Source organism: Phalacrocorax carbo, chromosome 16 (genome assembly GCF_963921805.1).
Source record: "Phalacrocorax carbo chromosome 16, bPhaCar2.1, whole genome shotgun sequence".
In the NCBI taxonomy this organism is placed as follows: domain Eukaryota; kingdom Metazoa; phylum Chordata; class Aves; order Suliformes; family Phalacrocoracidae; genus Phalacrocorax; species Phalacrocorax carbo.
The window spans coordinates 1,456,185-1,476,762 of record NC_087528.1 but is presented as its reverse complement, the minus strand read 5'-3'; the positions used below and the strand labels follow the sequence as shown (position 1 = coordinate 1,476,762).

Here is a 20,578-nt window from a genome sequence, read left to right as displayed (position 1 = left end):
GCTCCTGGGTTTTAAGTCCATCGTGGAGACCCTGCTGTGATCCTCAGGGAGCTGGCGAGGCGCAGCCTCGTAGGTTACTTCATTTCTGGTGGTGTCTGCAGCTGAAGTCTGACCGCCCCGTAGGAGCAGCTGGAATGAAGGGGTCTGCTAGGGCTGTTGCTGTACTGGTGGGGGGTGCGGGACCTGCCGGTAGAGGTGGAGTGACACCGATGACAGAAGCAATCGGTCAAAAGTGAGAGGGGGAAAAACCCAGGTGACGAGGAGGTGAGGTAGAGGGCTTGTAAGTGCGCTAGGTAGAGGAAGGCGATAACACAGTGAAGCATGTCCATGGAAAGAAGGATATTGAGGATTAGTAAAGAAACAGTGAAGAAAGAATTCAAGAAATGGGAGGAAAAGGAGGAAGATAAGGACAGAGGAGGAAATGGGACAGTGTGGAACAGAGGTGATGGTGCAGTTTGCCTCTTTCCAGGGGGCAAAGTGTGTATTTTCAGATGGATGCTAAAAATACTTCGGTGAAAACCGTTGCAGAGAAGCTGAATAACCAACTATAAGCAAAGGATGGGTTTGGGGGCTGCGGAGTGCTGGCGGCGGGATGTGAGCCATACTTTGAACGTCTCGGATTAGAACACGAGGTCACATCAGACTGTAAACCTCCTTCTGATAACATATGGGAACTTACTTGGTGGTCGTCCATGTGAACAAGTTGTATGTTGTCAAAATGTAAATATTTTCTTCTTTTTTTTTCCCTTAAATATAGTTTGTTTCCATAAAATGACACAAAGGTTACAAGTTGTAAACTCAAGTAAGCTTAATTATCTGCATACTTTGCTGTTCCCTGGGGACAGGCAATCTGGTGCCGGGGATCTCTGTCTTGGAAAGTTTTGGTTGTGTTTGTTAGGAAATGTTCCAATTTCTGTATCAGTGTCGATTTCTAAACTCTTGGAATTATTTGCCTGAGATTTTTAGGTACTTTGAACTGCAGATCTAGATCCCGTCAGGAAGCTTTTGTATTAGTTCTAGATGTACAGCAAAATAAAATCTTGAAAACCCCAGAATTATTGACACTATTTCATGCTTTTGGCGCTGTTTGCTGGCGGAAGGAGAGCCTCAAAAACCCCTCTGAGCGTGTCCTTGGTCGCAGTTGTAGCGTGCAGCTGGATGCTCGTGGAGACTAAGTTGTTCTGGTGTTCGCTAGACTTTACTATTTAATTATGAATGGCGTGTTTCCCATCTGGGGATCTGGTATTCGGTTTGTAGAATTCAAGCGAGTAATGAAATACTCAACCGCTGCTGTTAGCGCTCCCTCTGGGTTGCTGCGTGAGAGATCCCTGCGTGTGGCTGTGCTGGGCGATCCCGCAGCTCCCGCGGGGGACGAGGGCCGTGTATCCCTTGGAACGGGCAAGGTGGGCTCGATTCTGGGCTCCCTGCGGGCTGGCATGGCTTTGATCTGGTTCGGGCGCCGCGCCGTGCAGGGGTTAGCTGATCGCTCGCAGCGGGAAGTAGATTTGGTTTGGGTACGCTCCGTCAAACCTCAACAAGGTATTGACTTCGCACCGTTTCGTGGCTCGAGCTGGCATGGTTATTTTGTGTGTATCTATCTCTGTCTTTAATGTGTTATCTACAAATGTAGAGGGGCTGAGTTCAAAGAAACTGAAAGCAAGAGATCAGTCGCTTGGAGTTGCAGATACCGAGTGCTCTGGTGTCGTTTTGTTTTGCTACCATCTATCCTTTCGGCTGTTGCCGTCTTCGTTGGTTTTCAGTCAGCTCAGACTCTTTGACTGTGAATTGTAAAGGCTGGATCCACGGCTTGGGTGTTTATTGATCTGGCAGAATTCAGATAGGTGAAAGTGGAGCAGTCCTTTGTTCACTGTGCATTCACCTGAAAGGCAGTTTAATAACTCTGCAGGAAAGCAAACGTTTGGGTGAAGATAAATTAACCCATTTAATGGAAAAAACCAAAGGATGCCATCATTCTAGTCTATTCAAAATACACACGCTCAGAAGCAGCGTTGGAAATACTCTGATTTAGGTGATAGACTCTTTGGGACACAGATTTGTTGGGCGTAACCCAGATCATCACTACTCAAGGTAATTCTTTTGAGTGTGCCCGTCTTAAACACGAGCAGCCATCCTGTAAATAACCTTTGGGTTTCCGTGTGCCCGCAGGCTGCCCCCTCACTCGAGTTCTAGACTGAGATGCCTGGGAGTTGTACTCCAGCAAGACAAGCTGCGCGGTTATGCCTTTGCCACGTAAAAGACAGAAAAACTTGCCTTTCCTTTTGCACGAGGGGAGGAATTGTGGGAAATTCCTGACGGATGGGTACCCTGTAAGCAGTGCTAGAACCGCGTCCACGCGCTGGGTCGGGCTGTCGCGTTAGCCACCGCCGCTTGCGCTCACCCAGGCTTTATCTTGCAACCGTTTCGGTGCCAGCCATTTAGAGGCAGAAGGACTAGCACGCCTGAGCGAAGGGCGTTTTAAGCCGGGGTGAAAATCAGGTTGGTGCAATGCTGTAGGTGTAGCTCGAAGATGTTTCTGTATTTGCATGTTTCTGAGTGGTGCCATATCTGGTGGTTTCTCGGCCTTGAGTAGGAACTCTGATTAGGATAGTGATGGAAATATGGGTGAAGAAGAAACAAAAATAGCAAGATCATAGGTGGGCTTGGATTTCAATGGAAAGCTTGCACGCGCAGTCTTATTCATCTCAAAATTTTATGTTTAAATTCTTACTCAAAAGTAATGGCATGCAAAAACGCACCTCAAAGCATTTCTAGTAGCAGAGAGTAATCCTTATCTTCTTATCGGTGGAGAGTGTCTTATCACTGGCAGGGCGAACACAGCTTGTCTGATCTCAGATGTGCAGACTGACTGTCTGTGGAAAAAAAACCCAAAACCCAGATGCGTCGCTAACGCGTTTCTAGAGTTGTTGCTTTTTTTTTTTGTTGTTGTTGCAAGTGGCTTGCTCTTCTGGGACCCCTCGCATCTGTCTGCATAGTCTGTTAGATTATACTTTTGATGTGCTTGAATTGGGTGGTCTTCACAACCCAGCAAATACGTTTAGGCTTTTGAAATTGTTTTTAGAAACCTTTTGTGTTCTTTTTAAACCATCAGAACTCTTAAAATAACAGACTGTTGCCCTAATTCTGCTTTGGTTTTACTGGTGACGGCCCTTAGATCAATAAGCTGGTATGGACCTATACAAAAATAGAAACTAGCCCTGTCATTTGAACAAAAAACCAAAGTAAACAAAAAACCAAAACAAACAAAAACCCCCACAAACAAGCCAGAAAACAAACACAACAACAGCAAAGCCCATGCGCTTCTAGGTTTCAGGTTTGGTAATAACATTGGAGACAGTTAGGAAGGCACAGAATAAGTCAGCGCTTCTGAACCAGGGACTTGGTAGCAGACTATTACATCGTTACGTCTAACTGTCAGCTTATCAGGCGAGTATAAGCTGGTTACTATTGCTGTTTTTGCAGCCTGTGTGAACGTCACAGAATACAAGTCCACCACAAACTGTGTGAATAGTTACAGGAAGTTGGAAATATAAAGTCCTGGAGCGTGAACAGGAAGGGCTGCCTTCGCGGTATGTGCGCGCCACCGACTGCACGCGCTGAAAACTAACGCCCTGGGCTTTACGGCTCCTCAAAGGATGAGAGGTGGAAGCCCGCAGCTTGGGAGCGGGGCGGGCGGGCGGCGGCGGTCGCGTGGCCCCACCGGTAGCGCGGGCTCCGCGCGGGGCTGCCAGTCGACGCACGTGCCGAGGCCGTGCGGGACTGGGGCTCGGGTTTGCTTCCTGTCTTTACACTTCGTAAGTGAGTGTTTTTGGATACCAGAAGTGCCAGGGAATTCACATGCGGGTAACTGCTGTATAGGTGGCATATAAATATTTTGCAGAGTGAAAAGCTTCACGTACTGCTGTGACATTTTCAGAATCAGTTTTGGTCTGACTAGGCTTGGTATTTCTAAAGTCCGAGGCTCTCTGAAAGAGGAGAGGGATTCAGTCATGCAGAATTGTTCCAAGTTGGATAAAGGGTTCTTTCAAATTTTTGATTTTTTAAAAAAAAAGAGTATTATGTTAATGCTTATACATTGCTTATATTAGCATATGGGATAAATTTCTGTGGTATGGGAGACAAAAAAAATAATTCTTTTAGAAAACCTCAGTGCTTAGAGTTTCCCACTACTTAGATTTTTCTCATTTTGTAGGTTTATGTATCGTCTAATATTTTTTATATTGTGTGACTTTTCTTTTAAGGAAAGTTCTGTTGGAATTCGATCTTTTATTTCCTTCAGATCTGTCCTTCCCACCAGAATAAGGTGTTTCTAACTTCTGTGAGCAGCTGACATGTGCCGCCTCCTTGTTACAAAGGGTCTGACCGATGTCCTCTGGAAGCTCCTCCCGCAGCGCGGTACAGCGTTGCTGCCTGGCTGTTTGCTGGACGCCGCAGCCCCTGCACCAGCGGGGCAGGAGGGGATGTGTCAGGGCATCAGTTAATCACGCTTATTGTGTGGCATGTTAGCAGGAGCTGGCTGTCGCTGCTAGACTGTATTCGTACAGCAGGCTGTCGCTGGGGCAGCCGCAGAGCGGGCACGCGTTCCTGCCTGTTAGCCCTGTTAGAAGGAGCTGCAATTCCTGAGAGAGGAGCGGAATAAAGAGCCGGAGCAATAATGGCTTAAATCGCTGCGTCGCGGCTCACGAGGACCTGCTTGTCAGGACCCAAAGAGCTATGTTCGTTTGCAAAGGATGCCGAGGTGGTGTTTTGTTCCTTCCGTTAACTTTTTGCTTTTTAAAAACTTCATAAATCTTTCTGAAAGCACAAGAGGCAGGCCTGAAAAAGCTGGTGAGACGTTACCTGGTCCATCCCTTTGCCTCACGGAATCGCCTACATCTAAACTGTTCCTAAGAATTTTTTTTTGTCTAATTGTCTTTGGGTTTTGAATATCGTGTCAGTTGGTGTCTTCCTTAAAAACCCCTCAAACTAGATTTTGGTGAAATCATGGACTGCAGGAGGGAGACGATCCCAGAGGTTTCTATCTTACAAAGACTTCATATACTCTATAAACTCTCTGTAATGTTCAGCCCATCACTTGCAGATCGGGTGCAAAGCCGTACTGAAGGCTACGCCCCGCGCGTGCACAGAGCAATTCCCCCGGTGTCCCAGGTTAATGAACGGTCGCGTGCCAGCAGGCTGTAGAGCCAGAGCAATTTCTTAGCTACCTTTTTTCCTCTACTTTATTGAGAGATAGTTTGTCTTTTGTGTCAGGCAATCAAAACTCCAAAGCCTTGCCAGAAGGGTACATCGGGAGATGCTGAAGGCTTGTACTTTCTCGAGCTCCACCTCGTGATGACAGCCAATTTAGATGCTTGCGATCATTTCCTCAGCAATCTCTGTCTTGTGTATTTCGATCAGTGCTTGATGCAGTTAATACCAGTTTGACATTTGAAATATCACTTGGAATGAATGTTCCCTTAAAACGAATACCAACAGTTTCTTCTCTGCGTAGCTTTGTCGTAGGCCGTCTTCTGGCTCGTATGCCCTCGCTGGGCCGTCGCGCTCGTTCGGCTTTAGGAGGTCACTGTTACAACAAGAACAGCTCTAGGTTTTCTTTGAAAGAAATATTTCAATTTTAAGTGCTGAAGTGCAACGATGGCCATGAAAGTGCTAGCTCACTGAAATGCTTGATCCTGGCCCGATTCTTATCTCTTATTAAAAGTCAGAGATGTTTATTTGAATGTAGTTGTCAGAACACTGGCAGAAGGGAAACTTGTACCAAGTTTGAGGTCAGACAAGAAAAATCGTAGGCCATCCCCAGCTCTCTGCTGGTCAAACGTTGGGAATACTTTTCAGTAGAACACACTGGCTTCTTAAGAATGATGGCACTGGTAGTTACACTTAAGAAATTAAGGGTGGATTGCTTTTTATCATTGTATGCCTAGAATTTCCTTAAATCAATAAGCAGTCATGCACACGAGAGGGAAATTTTTCACAGTGAGGACAGTCACCATTGGAATAATCTCCCCAGGGAAGGGGTTGACTCGGCCGTGTTGGACATGTTCAAGAGTTGGCTGGACAGGGAGCTGGGCCATCTTGTCTAGACTGGGCTCGTCCTAGAAAGGTTGGACTAGATGATCCCTGAGGTCCCTTCCAGTCTGGGATTCTGTGATTCTGTGATATGGAAAGGGAAGTAGTTTCTTGAAGCTACACCTGATAAATATCTGCAAAAATCTGAATTAAAGTCAGTATTGTTTTACCTGTTAGCCTTCACCCTCAGCATGTCACCACAGCTCAAAAACAAGCTGTCAGTTTGCACCCAGTGTACTCAGGGGTGATTTCTCTCCTCTAATTTTCAATAGACTGCAAGCTTTATTAATAGCACTAGAATATTCCCATCATAGCAGAAATAAAGCCAGCAGGTGCCTCAGGGCAGTTGTGCAGCTTTACAGCAACAACCAAAAAATGTCGTTTGCACATTTCGAGTATCTTGAGAGCGCCGCCAGATTTGTTTGTGCGTTGATTAGTCGGAATGGAACGTGAGAAGCTGTGGTACAGGCTGGGATTTGACGGCTTTCCCCTTGGTGGAGAGCCGGTACGCATCTCGATGTCGGCGTGCCCGCTCGAAGCGCAGTCTGGTGTGGGGTCACGTAGTGGTGCTGCTTTGGATCCGTCTGTCGGTGTGTGTAGGGCTCTGATTCTGAGGTGTACCTGCCCTATGGAGTGTCGGAAGAGTCCGCTGGGCTGTTGCAGGCACGGGTGAAGTCTGATCTGAGTGCTGAATGGAAAAGAAAATTGATTGAATGGCCAACATCGATTCTTCAAAATCAACCCGTAAGAGTTGGCTTTTATCTTTGTGCTGGCACATGTGTTACGGGATGCAGGTTCATGCTTGTTGGGTAATCACCGTGTTTGGTTTGAAACTCACAAGAGAAAATGCCAGTTCACAAATGTAAGCCTTTCCAAAGAGGCTGCTGCGAATCTGGTTGGCATTTAACCTGAGAAGAAGCAGATGCCGTTTCATTTTTCAAACGTTGATGTGCCTGGATGAGAGCACTAGAGATCCATCATTGCTCGTGGAGTTTTGGTTTTCTGGGTTTGGCCCAGTGTAAGTATTAGACCTTCAAACAGTTCACGTACGGTCTTAAAACTGTTGTGAGTACGGGGCTGCAATTGATCTACGAGCTGTTTGTTAAATCATGGGGCTTCTTGGCGTGGCCAGGAGAAGGAAGGCTACTGTGCTCTAGTTCCGAAGCACCTCTTGTGAGACAAGTTGGTGAAGGTTAGCTGCTTAAAAATGCCCATTAAAATCTGTAACTGAAACCCTGAGCTATGTTATGGCTGGTATGGAAATAAATATTTTTCTGAATTAGCCTTTACAGTTTCTTGCATGTGGGATGTTTTGTTGTAGGGAACTAGCAGAGTGAGTAACACAAGTTTTAAAACAGCCCAGCCCTGTTCCCAGCCGTCGCTAGTGCTTCTACAGTTGGCTTAGTGATTGAACCGATGGTGAGAGAAGTACAGTGTGGAAAAACTTGACGGGAAGTTGGGACTTTAATTTTTATAGTGCAGGGCATTGGTGTGTCATTCAGACCTTAATTTATTGTAGTCTAGTGCAGCAAACCTGATGTGTGTAAACTCCATCTGAACTCTGCCGCTGTGCAGACATGCTTCACGTGTCCGAGGCTACAAATGCTAACGCTGGGATGAAGAAGCATCCTCTATCTGATCCAGTTAATATAAGATAGAAAATTCATCTGGATATAGGCTGAATAAATGACCATAATAGACAAGTCTGTGGATGGATGTTTTTGCGAAGTAATTAGTAGTAAAATATTTAACTGCTTGTATTTAAGCATGTGTTGATATGTTGTGCTGATAATTCAACCAGGTATAAAGCTTCGGCGGTGTGCAGCTGTCTGGATGCTGTAAGCTCCAGGATTTTCACTGAAACAGTTAGGCTCAACCCACACGTTACTGAAAAATAATTATTTCAGTATGATCCTGTTTTCATAGTCTCGGCACTTACACAGGTGCTGTAGGGAAGGATTGATGGCAGCTGAATGGTTTGTAGAGCAGAAACCAACCCAGCGAGAGATGAGGGTTGGCTCGGTTGGGGGTGATTCGTGCTTGAAAGCAGGGAGGTGTACTTGAGGCGCAGCTGTGTTGTTTATGTAAACTAGCAGTGTCAAATTGAGAATATGTCACTTAAACTTGGAAAAAATGGGCTGTGTTTTTAAAACATTGCATGAACTGTCTAAATGCTTAGCTAATTTTGAGGTCATGTCAAGTAATACATATTCATGGCCAACTAATTTGGGAGAAAAGAGGCCAAACTCAAGGAAATGTAAATGTAAGCTCAAGGCTTTATACGGGGTTCTGGATCTTGCTGAATGGCTTTTAAGGAAACAACTCCCTCCAAAATGTAGTGCAGTTAAATGTTTGCATATGCCCGTGCTTGGCTTGTTTTAATTAAAAAGGTGAAAGCTCTGTGTAAACAAACACTTGTGTTTAAAATGGATCTTACTGGTATGGCTTGGTCATATACATTTCACGGTCCACTGACGCAATGAGTTTATGCTTTTTAAAGAGAGCACATTGCCAAAATAATAGCTCAGATTGTTTTCATCGTCGGGTTTGAACGACACAACTCGATGTATGCCAAGCCTACGGGATGCACGGCTCGAGGGAAGTCTGAACGAGCACCTCTTTCCCCTGACACCTGCAGACCGTAACGCGAGTGTGAGTCAGCAGAGCTTGTGTCTTGGCTGTTCACAAAGGTGACAAATGTTCATTTTATTGAGTTGAAATCCTTGATTTTCTTTCCTCATCAAGACAGATCATTGGTGAGCTCCTTAGCTACAACATGGTATTTCTCTCAAAGCAAAGCCATTTTTGCTATGACTGTGGAAACCAACCGATGCTTTGCCTGAAGCTGGTGCAAGGCTGACTTCGTGGTGGGCTGGCACCGCGCTGTAGTGGCTCTCTTTGGTTTTCCTTAGTTTTTCAGTGTAGACAAGACACAACTGTTTGTGTCTGACGTTTTCACTGAAAAATGTCTTGATCATTTCTGATAGTTGCCAACACGTGTTTATTTTTAGCATGGACTTTTGCAGTCAGTCAGTCAAAGTCCTTATCTCTGAAGTATGGGTAGTAGATAGTTCTCTCCTTGTGGTTGAACTGAATAACTTGCATTTTTGTCCACCCCATGATCTGCGTTGAAATCCAAAAATAGAGTTACAGTAGCAATCAGGTTACTGTTGAATATGACTATTGTACTTGCTGGTGTGTTACCAGTTTTCCGTGACCTAGTGGTTTGTGTTTCAGCTTCTGCAGTAGGCTCTATCCTTCAGCATTTATTTAGAAGGGTCCAGCTCAACTTTACTTGCTAAATCAATCAGATGCCTAGAAAAAGGAAAGCTTGTGAGTGCTGCCTACCTGTTTCTGCAGCGAAAAGCGAGGGAGCCCTGGGCTATGGGTGTGAGCAGTTGTCTTTCTGACCACTGAGGTACACAATGAGTTATATGAACTCCTAAAACAAAAAAACCTCCATGACCAAACAAGCCCAACTCCATGCATCTGTAATAAGTCTCTCCAACTCTCGCTTTCTTTATTTGCCCTTAGACTGACATTATTGTCAAGCTCTAATGGAGAAGGGGAAATCTAACAGCTTTAAAATCACACAGTGCTGTCTGCTGTGTGACCTTTTTCCAGTTGATGGTTCAATTTATTTAGGTGATAAAGAAAACACTGAGGCATGTGAAGTTTATCTTCTTGACAGATGTGAGCTTACTGAAACTTTTTCCTCATCCTTTTCTCCTTCCCCACATTCACAGTCAGCCTTTTGTTTTTGTAATGTGATCCATATATTTCTCTTTGAGGTTTAAATGCTTTCTAGTCTTTTCAAGGTTTACAAAACCGCACCTGGCTGTTGAGGGTTTGGAAAGGCAAATAGAGCAATAGTTGTTGGGATGTACTGAAAGAGAGACGTTTGCATTTTGTGTCAAGTGATGCATGGCGTGTGCAAGAGCTCTTCTTGATATGAAGCTTGAGGATTCGGTCGGGTCTTTGAGATTATTTAGAAAAATACCATTAAATATGGAAAATGGGGAAATAGCCAATTGTGGTGAGCCACAGTAACTGATAGAGATGACTGGTAAAACCCAGTCAGAACTTTTCCTGAAATCGTGATTAAAACCTTCAAGATTGCTCCTAAAAAGGTTCGTTATTGTTTGATATTCAGCAGTGATTCCTGTGAGGCTCTATTTCAATATTATATTACATCTGCCAGTAAGTAAAAAACACTGTTTATTGAAACAGACTTGTCTTAACTATGGCTCTTATTAGAAGGATGCTGAGCATTTCCTTGCAGAGGTTTAGGTGGGCTATAAACCGGGCTGCAGCTGTCGGCTGAGGGGCTTGGTTGCCTTGTGCCCACCCTGGGAACAAGGAACTACAACTCCTCTGAAGTTGGATTGTTTAACTTTTTTCTCTCCCAAATCCCAAGAAAACCTGGGAGTCGAAGGCTCTGTCCCCTGGCAGGAAGCTTGCTTTGCATTGAAATGCCAGCATTTTGTAAGGTGCTGTGGGAATGCTGCTATCAAACCCTTTCTCTGAACGGGTTCGGAGTCCGTGGTGACTGGAAGCAAGAAAAGCCCCAAGGTAGGCGACCTGCCGAGCTCCTCGCTGCACTGAGGGGTTCCTTAAAAAGCCAACCCTTCTAGTAGCCCTGTTGTTTGCCAAGAGATGGGTAAGGGTGTTACAGGGAGCTGCCGATGCAGAGACATCGAGTTCCAGAATATCCATTCTGAACTAATTGTTTTGGAACGACACTATTCTTTACATCCACATTTTTTTTTTCTCCTCTTACTCTGGAATATCTTCTTTGCCCTATGAGCAAAAATTCCTGAGCAATGTCAGAGCTGCGTATCATGGGCTTTCTCTATCCGTAATGATATGTTAAACAAAAGGTGCATTAGTAGGATGTTTATTGAGTATCCTGTTGGAATAAGTAGATTCTGTCATGCACCACTGACTCATTTCAATTGGAATACCACAGTTCAGTAAAAGAAAATAATTGAGTCATGGGTTTCTTACTTAAAGTGTGTCAGATATCATCTTTTGCAATAAAATTTTATGAGGGTGAAATGAATTTAGAGCGCTGATTAAATATGGACAGCTCTCTTCCTCTTGCATTTGGGTGGCTCTTTGAGCATAAGCAGAAAGTAGCAGTTTTGAAAATATTTTCCATAGATAAGCATTAATGAATTAGAAACATCTATATCTATGGTTAAATATTTTCCCCTGGGTTTTGCAATGCTGCCTGCTTTGCAGGCAGTCTGTTTGGTATCTGTTTGGTAAGCACACCCTGGTTTACTTCACATAATTTTATCCGTTATTAGCTCAAACCGCTAATTTGAAATTTAAAGTTAAGCTGGTGATTTTTAAAAATTTATTCCTTTTTTTTTTTTTTGGACTAAACTGGATTAGGAAAACTTTCCCCAGCCTGCTGTCTGGACAGATCAGTGCCAACAGGAGCTTCCAGCAAAGGAAAGCTGATGAGCGGCCGAGAGCAATGACCTCTCTCATTCAGACTGCAATATTCAGGATGTCTGTCTACAAGTGAGGGGAACTGGGACCACCTGAAACTTCACGACGAGGTCTGTGGCCTCGCGCAGTCCTGTCTAAAAAAGCAGGATGTGACTGGTATAAAAGTGCCGGCGAAAGTCCCCAGCATTCCCACGTACTTTTGTGCCGGTTAAATTATATCATTGCCAGCGTGATCCTCTGCTGAGAGAAGGCAGATGGGACTAAAATAAATGGTAATGGCAGAAGAGCATTTTCTTCCTGATATCTGAAATCTTATCAGGAACTGAAGCCTTGGTTTAAAAACCAAACACACAACCTTTAAAAAAAACAACATGAACACTTTATTTGCAGATTTCTTGGTTAGATTTGCCTCTGTAGGCTCTTTTGGACAGTGGCTAGTACTAAGAATCTTTATATAGCCCTAAACTAGTAATTCCTAATATTAGTGCTAATAATAAAGTGAAGTGACTGCCCTGGGCTGAACTTTACAGGAACAAGCAGAGCCTGTGCTGCCTGAACATGGCCTGGACTACCTTCTCTGGGTTAGTCTCTTGTGATCAAAGAGTGGCCGCAGGGATGGAGCCCCTCCAACAGCGGCCAGTGCTTTGAGCACGGACCTGCCCGATAGCGCAAAAGATGTCTGTAGTTTACACTGGTCTAACACCAGATAAACAGCGCTGGCCAGTCACTTAACGTGGGCCTCTACTAAGGGTGCTGTAGTGTAGTTTCATGGGTGTAAACATGCCCACATGTGCGCGAAATCTAGATGACAGTGGAGTTAGATCTCACTATTGCCCCACATTCACAGATAGTGCCTTAGTCTGGATTAGCCACAGTTATCTAATGGTTTTCTCTCTGGTGTCTCATAGTGCAGCACAAGATTCAGATCCTGTTTATGAGCCTCCGCGCCCTCTTTGGGCCCAAAAGGAATTTTGGCAGAAAGGGGATTGACTGGGAGGAGCGAGGAGGGCTGCAAAGGAGAGGAGCTCGTCTTGGGGCCTACGTAAAGATTTCAAATAGTGCAGGGGGGTGTTGGAAGCAAAGGAGGGCGCGGCTTTGCGTTACAGGAGCCACGAGAGTTTGGAAGAGTTGGTTTTAATCCTTTTGTTTCCAAGCTCCTCAGTATTGTTTCTCTCCCCAGTCTTCCTGATCCCTCCGTTACAAAGCAGACACTTCTCTCTTGGCATCAGCATGCGTCTTCCAGTGATTTCAGGGAGCTTTGGGTAAGGCTTTTAACAAGGAATTTAGAGCTCAGCTGTCTTCATGCATTACCAGCACATTTTCCTGAGTTGAGCTCACGCCACCGCAGGCGTGACTGTTTGGCAGAAAGTTTCCAGCCCTGGAATGCGGCATGGATGCAGGTATCCTCCCGTACTGAGCCGCCTGAGCGCACCGGGTGTGAACGGAGCCAAACCGGTAAAGCTGCAGCAAAGGAAGACATCTCTGCAACAGCAGCAGGCAGCGAACGTGACCAGGACAGGACTGCAACGTTGAGTTTAAAAACGAAGCTTCTAGGTTAGAGTTTCTTCTTGGTTTCTTCCCCCAGCCCTCCTTTCTAGGTTTGATTTTTTTTTTTTTTTGGTGGTGGTGTTTGGAAACACAATTTTTTCTTTTTCCCCCACCCCGCTCATCTTTTTTCCTGCAGCTCCCAAAGCAGGCTGCGGCTCCTATGAAGGCAGGCTGAAAGAGTTGGGGTTGTTCAGCCTGGAGAAGAGGAGGCTGTGGGGAGACCTTATTGTGGCCTTCCAGTGCTTAAAGGGGGACCATAGGAAGGATGGGGACGACCTGTTTAGCAAGGCCTGTTGTGACAGGACAAGGGGTGATGGTTTTAAACTAAAGGAGGGGAGATTTAAGCTGGATATAAGGAAAAAACTTATTACTATGAGAGTGGTGAAACCCTGGAATGGGTTGCCCAGAGAGGTGGTCGATGCCCCATCCCTGGAAACATTCCAGGTCAGGTTGGACGGGGCTCTGAGCAACCTGATCTGGTTGAAGGGTGTTTGGGCTGCAGGGTGGTTGGACTAGATGAACTCTAAAGGTTCCTTCCACCCCAAACCATTCTATGATTCAGCTCCTCCAGGGCAGAGCAGGAACTGGCTGCAGTTACTGGCTGCAGATGTAAGCACTTGCTACCCTGCCCTGGAGAGTCCAGCTGCTACGAGCAATTAAAGACAGTTAGCAGTTCCCCCTCTAGTGTACAGTCTTGCGGAGGGTAATTACTGCCCCTTCCCACATCCCGCCCCAGAGGAGGTGAAATTTCAGCGAAGTAGCATTGGAGGGTTTTTTCTAGTACTTTGCAGCTCCTGCCAGACTCTGGGTGTTCCCAAAGCTAGTCTAAGAACCTCTCCTGTTGTCTTCCTAGCGAAATAAGCTTTCATTTCCAGTAGCATCCATCCTGTTCGGCAGCAAGGTCAATTCAGCCTGGGGACTTTGATCTGCATTGTTCTCACTGGTCTTGTCCTATTTGTTTAGAATTGCAGTTGTCTTTGTTCAGTAGGACTCATAAATGATAACATTTCCTCCAGGAACACGGGTGTTGCTGTTGATGTTAATGTAGTATCAAAAGACCACTGTGCTATGTGCTTTCCACTTTTTAAAAAGTTGTGTGGGTTTGAAAATATGAGATATACGTGTATACAAAAGGAAGTGAGTCAAGTAGACCAACACCGAGCTGATTAGTTTTACAGTTTTGTTTTTTTAAATAAACATAGAAGTAACCCGTGTATAAAATACAGGTAATAATTCTGTCCCTCATGTGGGGGCTGTAGAGTTTCCTGAAATCTTTAGAGAGGAGTTGAGAAATGCAAGTTATCGTTGCTGGATTTCCTCTTCCTGTACAGGCACAGCGTTTGGCTGACGCGGCGTGAAATGCGTACCAGCTCTCAACATGTTTTCCGTTCCGAGAGTCATTCAGAAATTCCTTTTTCTCAGCTGTTCTGGGAAAAAAAATTACGGGGACCATTGACACCAGAAGAATCTGTCGTGACAGTGTTTGCTGCGTTTCTGTTTAGAGCCTCTGCAAAGAGGCTACTGAAATATTAATAGCTCTCCGCTTTGTGAGCCATCACATTGCGGTAGTGCCGTCTGCGTATCCTTTCTACGCTCCCAAAACACATGTGGTTTAGATGCCTTTTCATATATTTTAATAAAAGTGGCTGGTTGAGTGGTCCGTGTTCTCCCAGAGGAGCCAAAACTCACTTCAGGAAAATAAAGGGGTATAAGGCAATTTACCATTCAGGCTATTGTGGAGGAGGGTGATTTAAAACGTTGTAGTAGCTTGAAAAAAAGACAAACCCAAAGCCGTGATTGAAAGGCTTGAAACAACTGAGTTAATGTGACAACTCCTTTTCCTCTGCTGGGTCTGTTGCAGAGGTGATCACGCACAGTTAATGTGTCCTGCAGAGCTCAGTGGTACCTGTTTGCAGGACTTGCTTTGAAATTAAGAGTGAGAGATCATTTATTTAATAGACAGCATTAAAGAATGATTTTCTGATGAAGCAAGTTAGGTGTTAAACACTTTTCAGGTGAACCATTTACTTATGTAATTATCTTTCATTTACATTATAATAAATGTTTCTCCAGGGAGTTTAGCCAATCATGAAATGCAATTAATTTTCAAATGCTCTTCAGCAGCGATTGACACTCCAGAGACTGAACTCCCTAGTCAGTGAGTACGTTTTTAAACTCTCCTGCTAAAGGGAAGCTCTTTCAGCTTGGTTGATCTTGCAGTTGTTATATTTTAGGTTTTTTTAAGTGTTTCATACGCGCCTATCACTAGAAGTCTGGAGTGCTGCTGGGCTCGATACCCCGTTTGTTTAGGCCTGATATCTCCCCTTAGCTTCCAGAGCATCGAAGAGGTTCAGGATGCTGTTCTTCACATTAAGCCCAGGACTCACTCCACTGAAGATGGAGGAGTTTAAATGCCCTTGGTTTCTGCTGTCAACTCCGATCGCTGTGTGATACTGGCCAGGGCACATAGCCAGCTGTTTTACGGTTTCCCCGTATGTAAAATGGGAGTAACCTGAACCTCGTGTCTCTGACGTGTGGGTGGGGACGCAGAGGTGGAAGGGACTGGCGGGTGACTGTGTAGGGTCTCTGGACGGCAGCCTAAGTGACGTGCTGCTCAAGTTTACTTAATTCACTTTCTAACCTAAATGTTGTTATAGTTGCCTTTGTTCAAAGTCTTACTAGCGCGCCGACAGATAAAATAATCTGTGGAATTTTGCCTTTTACAACTCTACTTGGTCTGACAGCTTGGAAAACTTTTCAAGAATGGATTAATTTTACTGCGGCATTCAGTTTTCAGATGAATTGCTGCTGCGGTTGGAGTAGGGATCTCCACTTGAATGGAGCTGGCTTTTTAAAAGCGAACAGGAACAAAGTGATGTTGTTAGCCCTCAGCTCCTCCAAACAGACCTGCTTCTGCACGCCGGCTCTGGTTCTTCTGATGTTAAGCCTTGGGCCCCCGATGTAGATACTGTTCCAGCCAGGCTGGACTGTGGAGGACAGATGGGTTTGGGTTGACAAGGGCTTACAGCCGGCTGCGAGGCTCTCCAGCCCCGAGCGTTCGCAGGTCCGAAGCGGTGGATCTTGCAAGTTGTGGAGGATGAAGAGGAGGGAGAGCTTTTATCCTTTCATGCTTGCAAAATCTAATGTAGGGAAGCCAGCGGTGTTCTCTCTTCGTAGTAAACAAAACAACTTGAATTTGTGCGTTTTCCCGAGGCTTTCTCTTCAGCCAGGGGTAAAGAGGAAAGGAAGCTTTATTTACAGATGTTGCTTTCAGAATGAATCTGGCATGATGGCATTATCTGTAGATACATCTCTGGGTATCAGACAGCTTTCCATTTATTTAGAAACACGTTAGAAAGATGTCTGCTATGGGAATGAACGCTTGACAAATTCCTGTACTCCGCTTTGTTGCCTGGGAGTACATAAGCAGTTTAAAATGAGCCCACATTTGCTGTTATATCATCCTGTTGCTTCCAACAGATTACCAGCACTTCTATTTTGACCGACAAATTTCGCTGCTCGCTGCTTAAACTGACCTTTAAAAGTAAGAGACCGGAATGTGATTTGTTGTGGGATGCAGTTACCCCGCGCCTGCTTGCTCTGGGCCTTCTGTGTTGCTCCTGCAGGTGACCCTGAGACCCAAACGGGACGGGTTCGGGTCTGAGCTACCTGAGCTGTTCGTACGTTCCCAATAAATGCAGGGCAGCTGGTGGGGTTCAGGCAGCGTGGATTTTGTAAGCACCTACACACAGATCGCAGGCAGATCATTATGTTGATCTAAAGCATTTTGTAATCCTCTACAATCTGGGTTTAGAGGCTGTTATTAGTGTCACAAATAAAAGCTTGTGACTTCTGTAGTTCTCGGGATAAAAGGCACGTACTTTCAGAGAATTACATATTAAAAATAAAGCACAGAAACATGCAGGAGTTTGAGGATAGTTATCCCACTTTCCAAGATTGAGTCCTGAATTCACGAGATTGCAAGAGAGAAATTAATTAATTTTAATTTCATAGTCAACCACGTGCTGAAGAAGAAGCAGAGTTAAACCCGGAGGAGAGTCTTCTAAAAGTCTTTCTTAGTAACTTGAAGCTTTAAACATGGCTACAAGGAAGTGTATTTTATTTGGGGTTTTGTTTTGTTTTGTTTTTTAAACTGAACATATATCTTTAGGGAAGGAAACCCCTTTTTGCCCAGATAGGTCTCAGAGTTAGAGATAGAAATGGATAGAAAGGTACTTAAGAGTTCTGGTTTTCTCACAAACTATTTTCTAAGCTCATGAAAGCCTCTTTACAACGACACCAAACCTCTGCTATCGTTAGCATTCGTGTTTGTGTTCACTGCCCTGGTAACTGATATCTTCCCGTTCCAGACACGCGGCAGCCTCCGTTAGTGAGAGGGAGAGCCGGGGAGGGTGTGGGAAGGACATCAGGTCTCCGTGACGGACGCAGGCTGGGTTTGGCCTGGACTCTGCGGGGCGGGTGGGTATTGCCTCTGGCCAGCATCCTGGTCCTGACCTCCTGCTGTTGGATTTCTGCCTGCAGTTACCTGAAGGAGTTCCGCACGGAGCAGTGCCCTCTCTTCGTGCAGCACAAGTGCACCCAGCACCGGCCCTACACTTGTTTCCACTGGCACTTTGTCAACCAGCGTCGTCGCAGATCTATCCGCCGCCGGGATGGTACATTTAACTACAGCCCTGACATTTACTGTACCAAGTATGATGAGACCACAGGCATCTGCCCAGAAGGGGATGAGTAAGTAAAGACTGCACCCTGCTTTTCAGGCATTAGGCTTTTGGGATCAGGCCAGGTGATGATTCCAGCCAGTTCTCGTAGAGATGAGGCAAGTCAGCAGTAAAGCAGCTTTGTAACATGCGTAACATGAGAACAGATGTAAAAACTGTCACACCAACCCGTGTGCTCCCGGCCTGCTGCAGAGATGATCCTACGGGTCACTTAGATGGGAATTCAGCTCTTGCATCGTTCGGTGTCCTCACGGGCCTGGGAATCTTTGGCAAAGTCAAGGTGTGAAAAACAGCTTGCTGGTGAATGGACTGAGAAGGACTCTGTTCCCCTAAGTCCCTGTCTGTCAAATAATAGCTCTTGCTCACTAGCAGGGTAGCTTAGTTTTTAACAGCTTGCTGAAAGAGGAGGAGCTTTGTCCTCTAGTCTGCCCCCTAATTAACTATCCCCAGCTTTTTAAATCACATTGGTTACTTGCCAGTTTATTTTGACTTCCTGAACTTTTAAGAAGCCATCAGGGAAATGGCAGGTGCCCAGAATAAGGCAACATGAGGAAGAGTCTGTTTTGTTGGGGCTTCTCTCCCTGTGACTGCGGTAAGTTTAACTGGAGCAGAAGTGCAAGTGTTTCTACTGCATATGTGGCAGACTCCAGCAATGAAAGGGTTAACCCAGTAATATAACTTTAGCCACATGACAGATCTGGAAGAATAAATAGTGTAGCCAAACTGTGGTCAAGTATAGGGAGTGTTTTATATAGAGATGCTATAGAAAGATGGAATTCCAGTTCCCTTTCATGGTGCCAGTATAAACACACAGAAAAATGCTATTTATCGGGAAAACAATTTTTTTTTTTACCTGATTAAGTAAAGATCTTGTGACTACAGCAGAATGGAATGATCCCCCAGCCTGAGGCCTCGGTTTCAGTACTTTCTTCATCGTTAGAAGAGAACTAGAAGGGACTGGAAATAGGATATTGGGGGGCTTTGGCTTCTAGATCACTTGTTCATGTCTGGCTCAAACTCAGTAAATGAAAACTGTTGCCATCTCAGAACTCTTTGCTGATTTGTATTTTTTAGCTTGATGCTGCAATATCTAAACTTCATCTATTCCATCTTGCTCTTGTTTTTTATTACTACTCAGTGTAGATTGTTCTTTTCTGCTCAAGGGGGGAAATAAAACGCCAGTTAAAATGGTAGTATTGTAATTCTCGTGTCTTGTCCTGTGCGCTGCATAAAGGATGCATCTCGCTATAGACTGTTGCAGCCCTCTAGGAGTACATCAGCAGGAAACAGTAACAGCACGAAGTCTAGAGGGGCTGCTGAGGAAATGGTGTGTGCCATGTGATGTCCCTTCAGTCATGGCTAGTATATCGGAACGCCTTCACAGTGTTCTTGATCGTTTCCAGATCTGTGGCAGTCACTAGGCTAGAACAATAAGCTGCTGCTGGCTTAGTAATCCAGTTGTCTTTTGGGGAGGGAAGCTATTATACTGTGTGGTGACAGGTTTAGGGGTTCTGTGTAGCTTTGGAAGGCACAGCACAGGAGAAGAGGCAGAGTTAGCAAAGGTGGTGTCAACTACAGCATCCTGTATCGGCAATATGTCCTCTGTTAGTGTGGAGTCCATCACCTGCGTGACCAAACTCAGGCTGTTCTTGCCCTCCTCCTGTACCTCAGGTGCCCCTTCTTGCATAGAACTACTGGAGACACAGAGAGGAGGTATCACTTGCGCTACTACAAAACTGGAATCTGCATTCATGAGACAGACTCCAAGGGAAACTGCACAAAGAACGGAGTCCACTGCGCATTCGCTCATGGGCCCCATGACCTACGCTCTCCGGTGTATGACATCAGGTTAGTAGAGGCTGGGGCTCTTTATGGAAAGGGTAATTTCTGTACCCAAATGAAAAGCTAGACGGTTGAAGGACAGGACTACTTCAGCGTGAAAAGCTTAGTGCTGGAGCGATGATGATATATCCCTTCCTAATAAGGCAAATCTACAAAATCTCCAGGGAGGATACTCAAAATGGGGAAAGGGAGCACACTTCAAACTAGTTGTGCCGTGGTTTGGAGTCTGGGGGGTCAAAATAATGCGTCTGGAATTCCCAGGGAATGAAGAACATGAATTGCAGTTGCTGTTTGACTAGAGATTTGCTGACAAAAAAATGCATGAATGAAATGCACCTGCTTAGGAATTGTTACTGTGCTCCAGTATGTCAGTGTTTATACACCTTCACCTGTCTCTTCACCTGCTCAGTCTGTATATTCATTTAACTCTGTCCACGAAGGGAGCTTCAGGCGATGGAGGCTTTGCAGAATGGTCAGACTACATCAGAAGGTGGCATAGAGGGTCAGTCTGCAGTCGCTGCTAGCCATGCTATGATAGAGAAAATACTGAGTGAGGAGCCAAGGTGGCAAGGTGAGTGTCACTTAGGGTCTGTGGCGCTGGGAAAGTCTGGTGTTTGTGGAGTGCCTGCTCCCCTCGAAAACTTTTGTATAGTAAATACAGATCACGGTCATCTCCCGCTAACTGGTTCCTTCTTTTGCAGATACAACGTACGTGTTGGGAAATTACAAGACAGAGCAATGTAAGAAACCTCCCCGTCTCTGTCGCCAGGGTTATGCCTGTCCCTACTACCACAATAGCAAAGACAGAAGAAGAAGCCCGAGAAAACACAAATACAGGTAACATGGTCCTGGACATTCTGTGATTTAGGAGACATGCTATTGTTGGGTTGATGGTTGGA

At 45.2% G+C, this 20,578-nt stretch overlaps 1 protein-coding gene across 6 annotated transcripts in view; it reads left to right on the top strand.

Annotated features, from left to right (window-relative positions):
- The window catches only part of UNK (unk zinc finger), a 46,351-nt gene that overhangs the window by 1,691 nt on the left and 24,082 nt on the right, over positions 1–20,578 (top strand). For all 6 annotated transcript variants that reach the window (XM_064466857.1, XM_064466854.1, XM_064466856.1 and 3 more), the window contains exons 2-5: positions 17,638–17,847; positions 19,509–19,685; positions 20,120–20,250; positions 20,381–20,516. In XM_064466857.1, the coding sequence (XP_064322927.1) occupies positions 17,638–17,847; positions 19,509–19,685; positions 20,120–20,250; positions 20,381–20,516 (654 nt within the window). The remainder of the gene's footprint in view (positions 1–17,637; positions 17,848–19,508; positions 19,686–20,119; positions 20,251–20,380; positions 20,517–20,578) is intronic.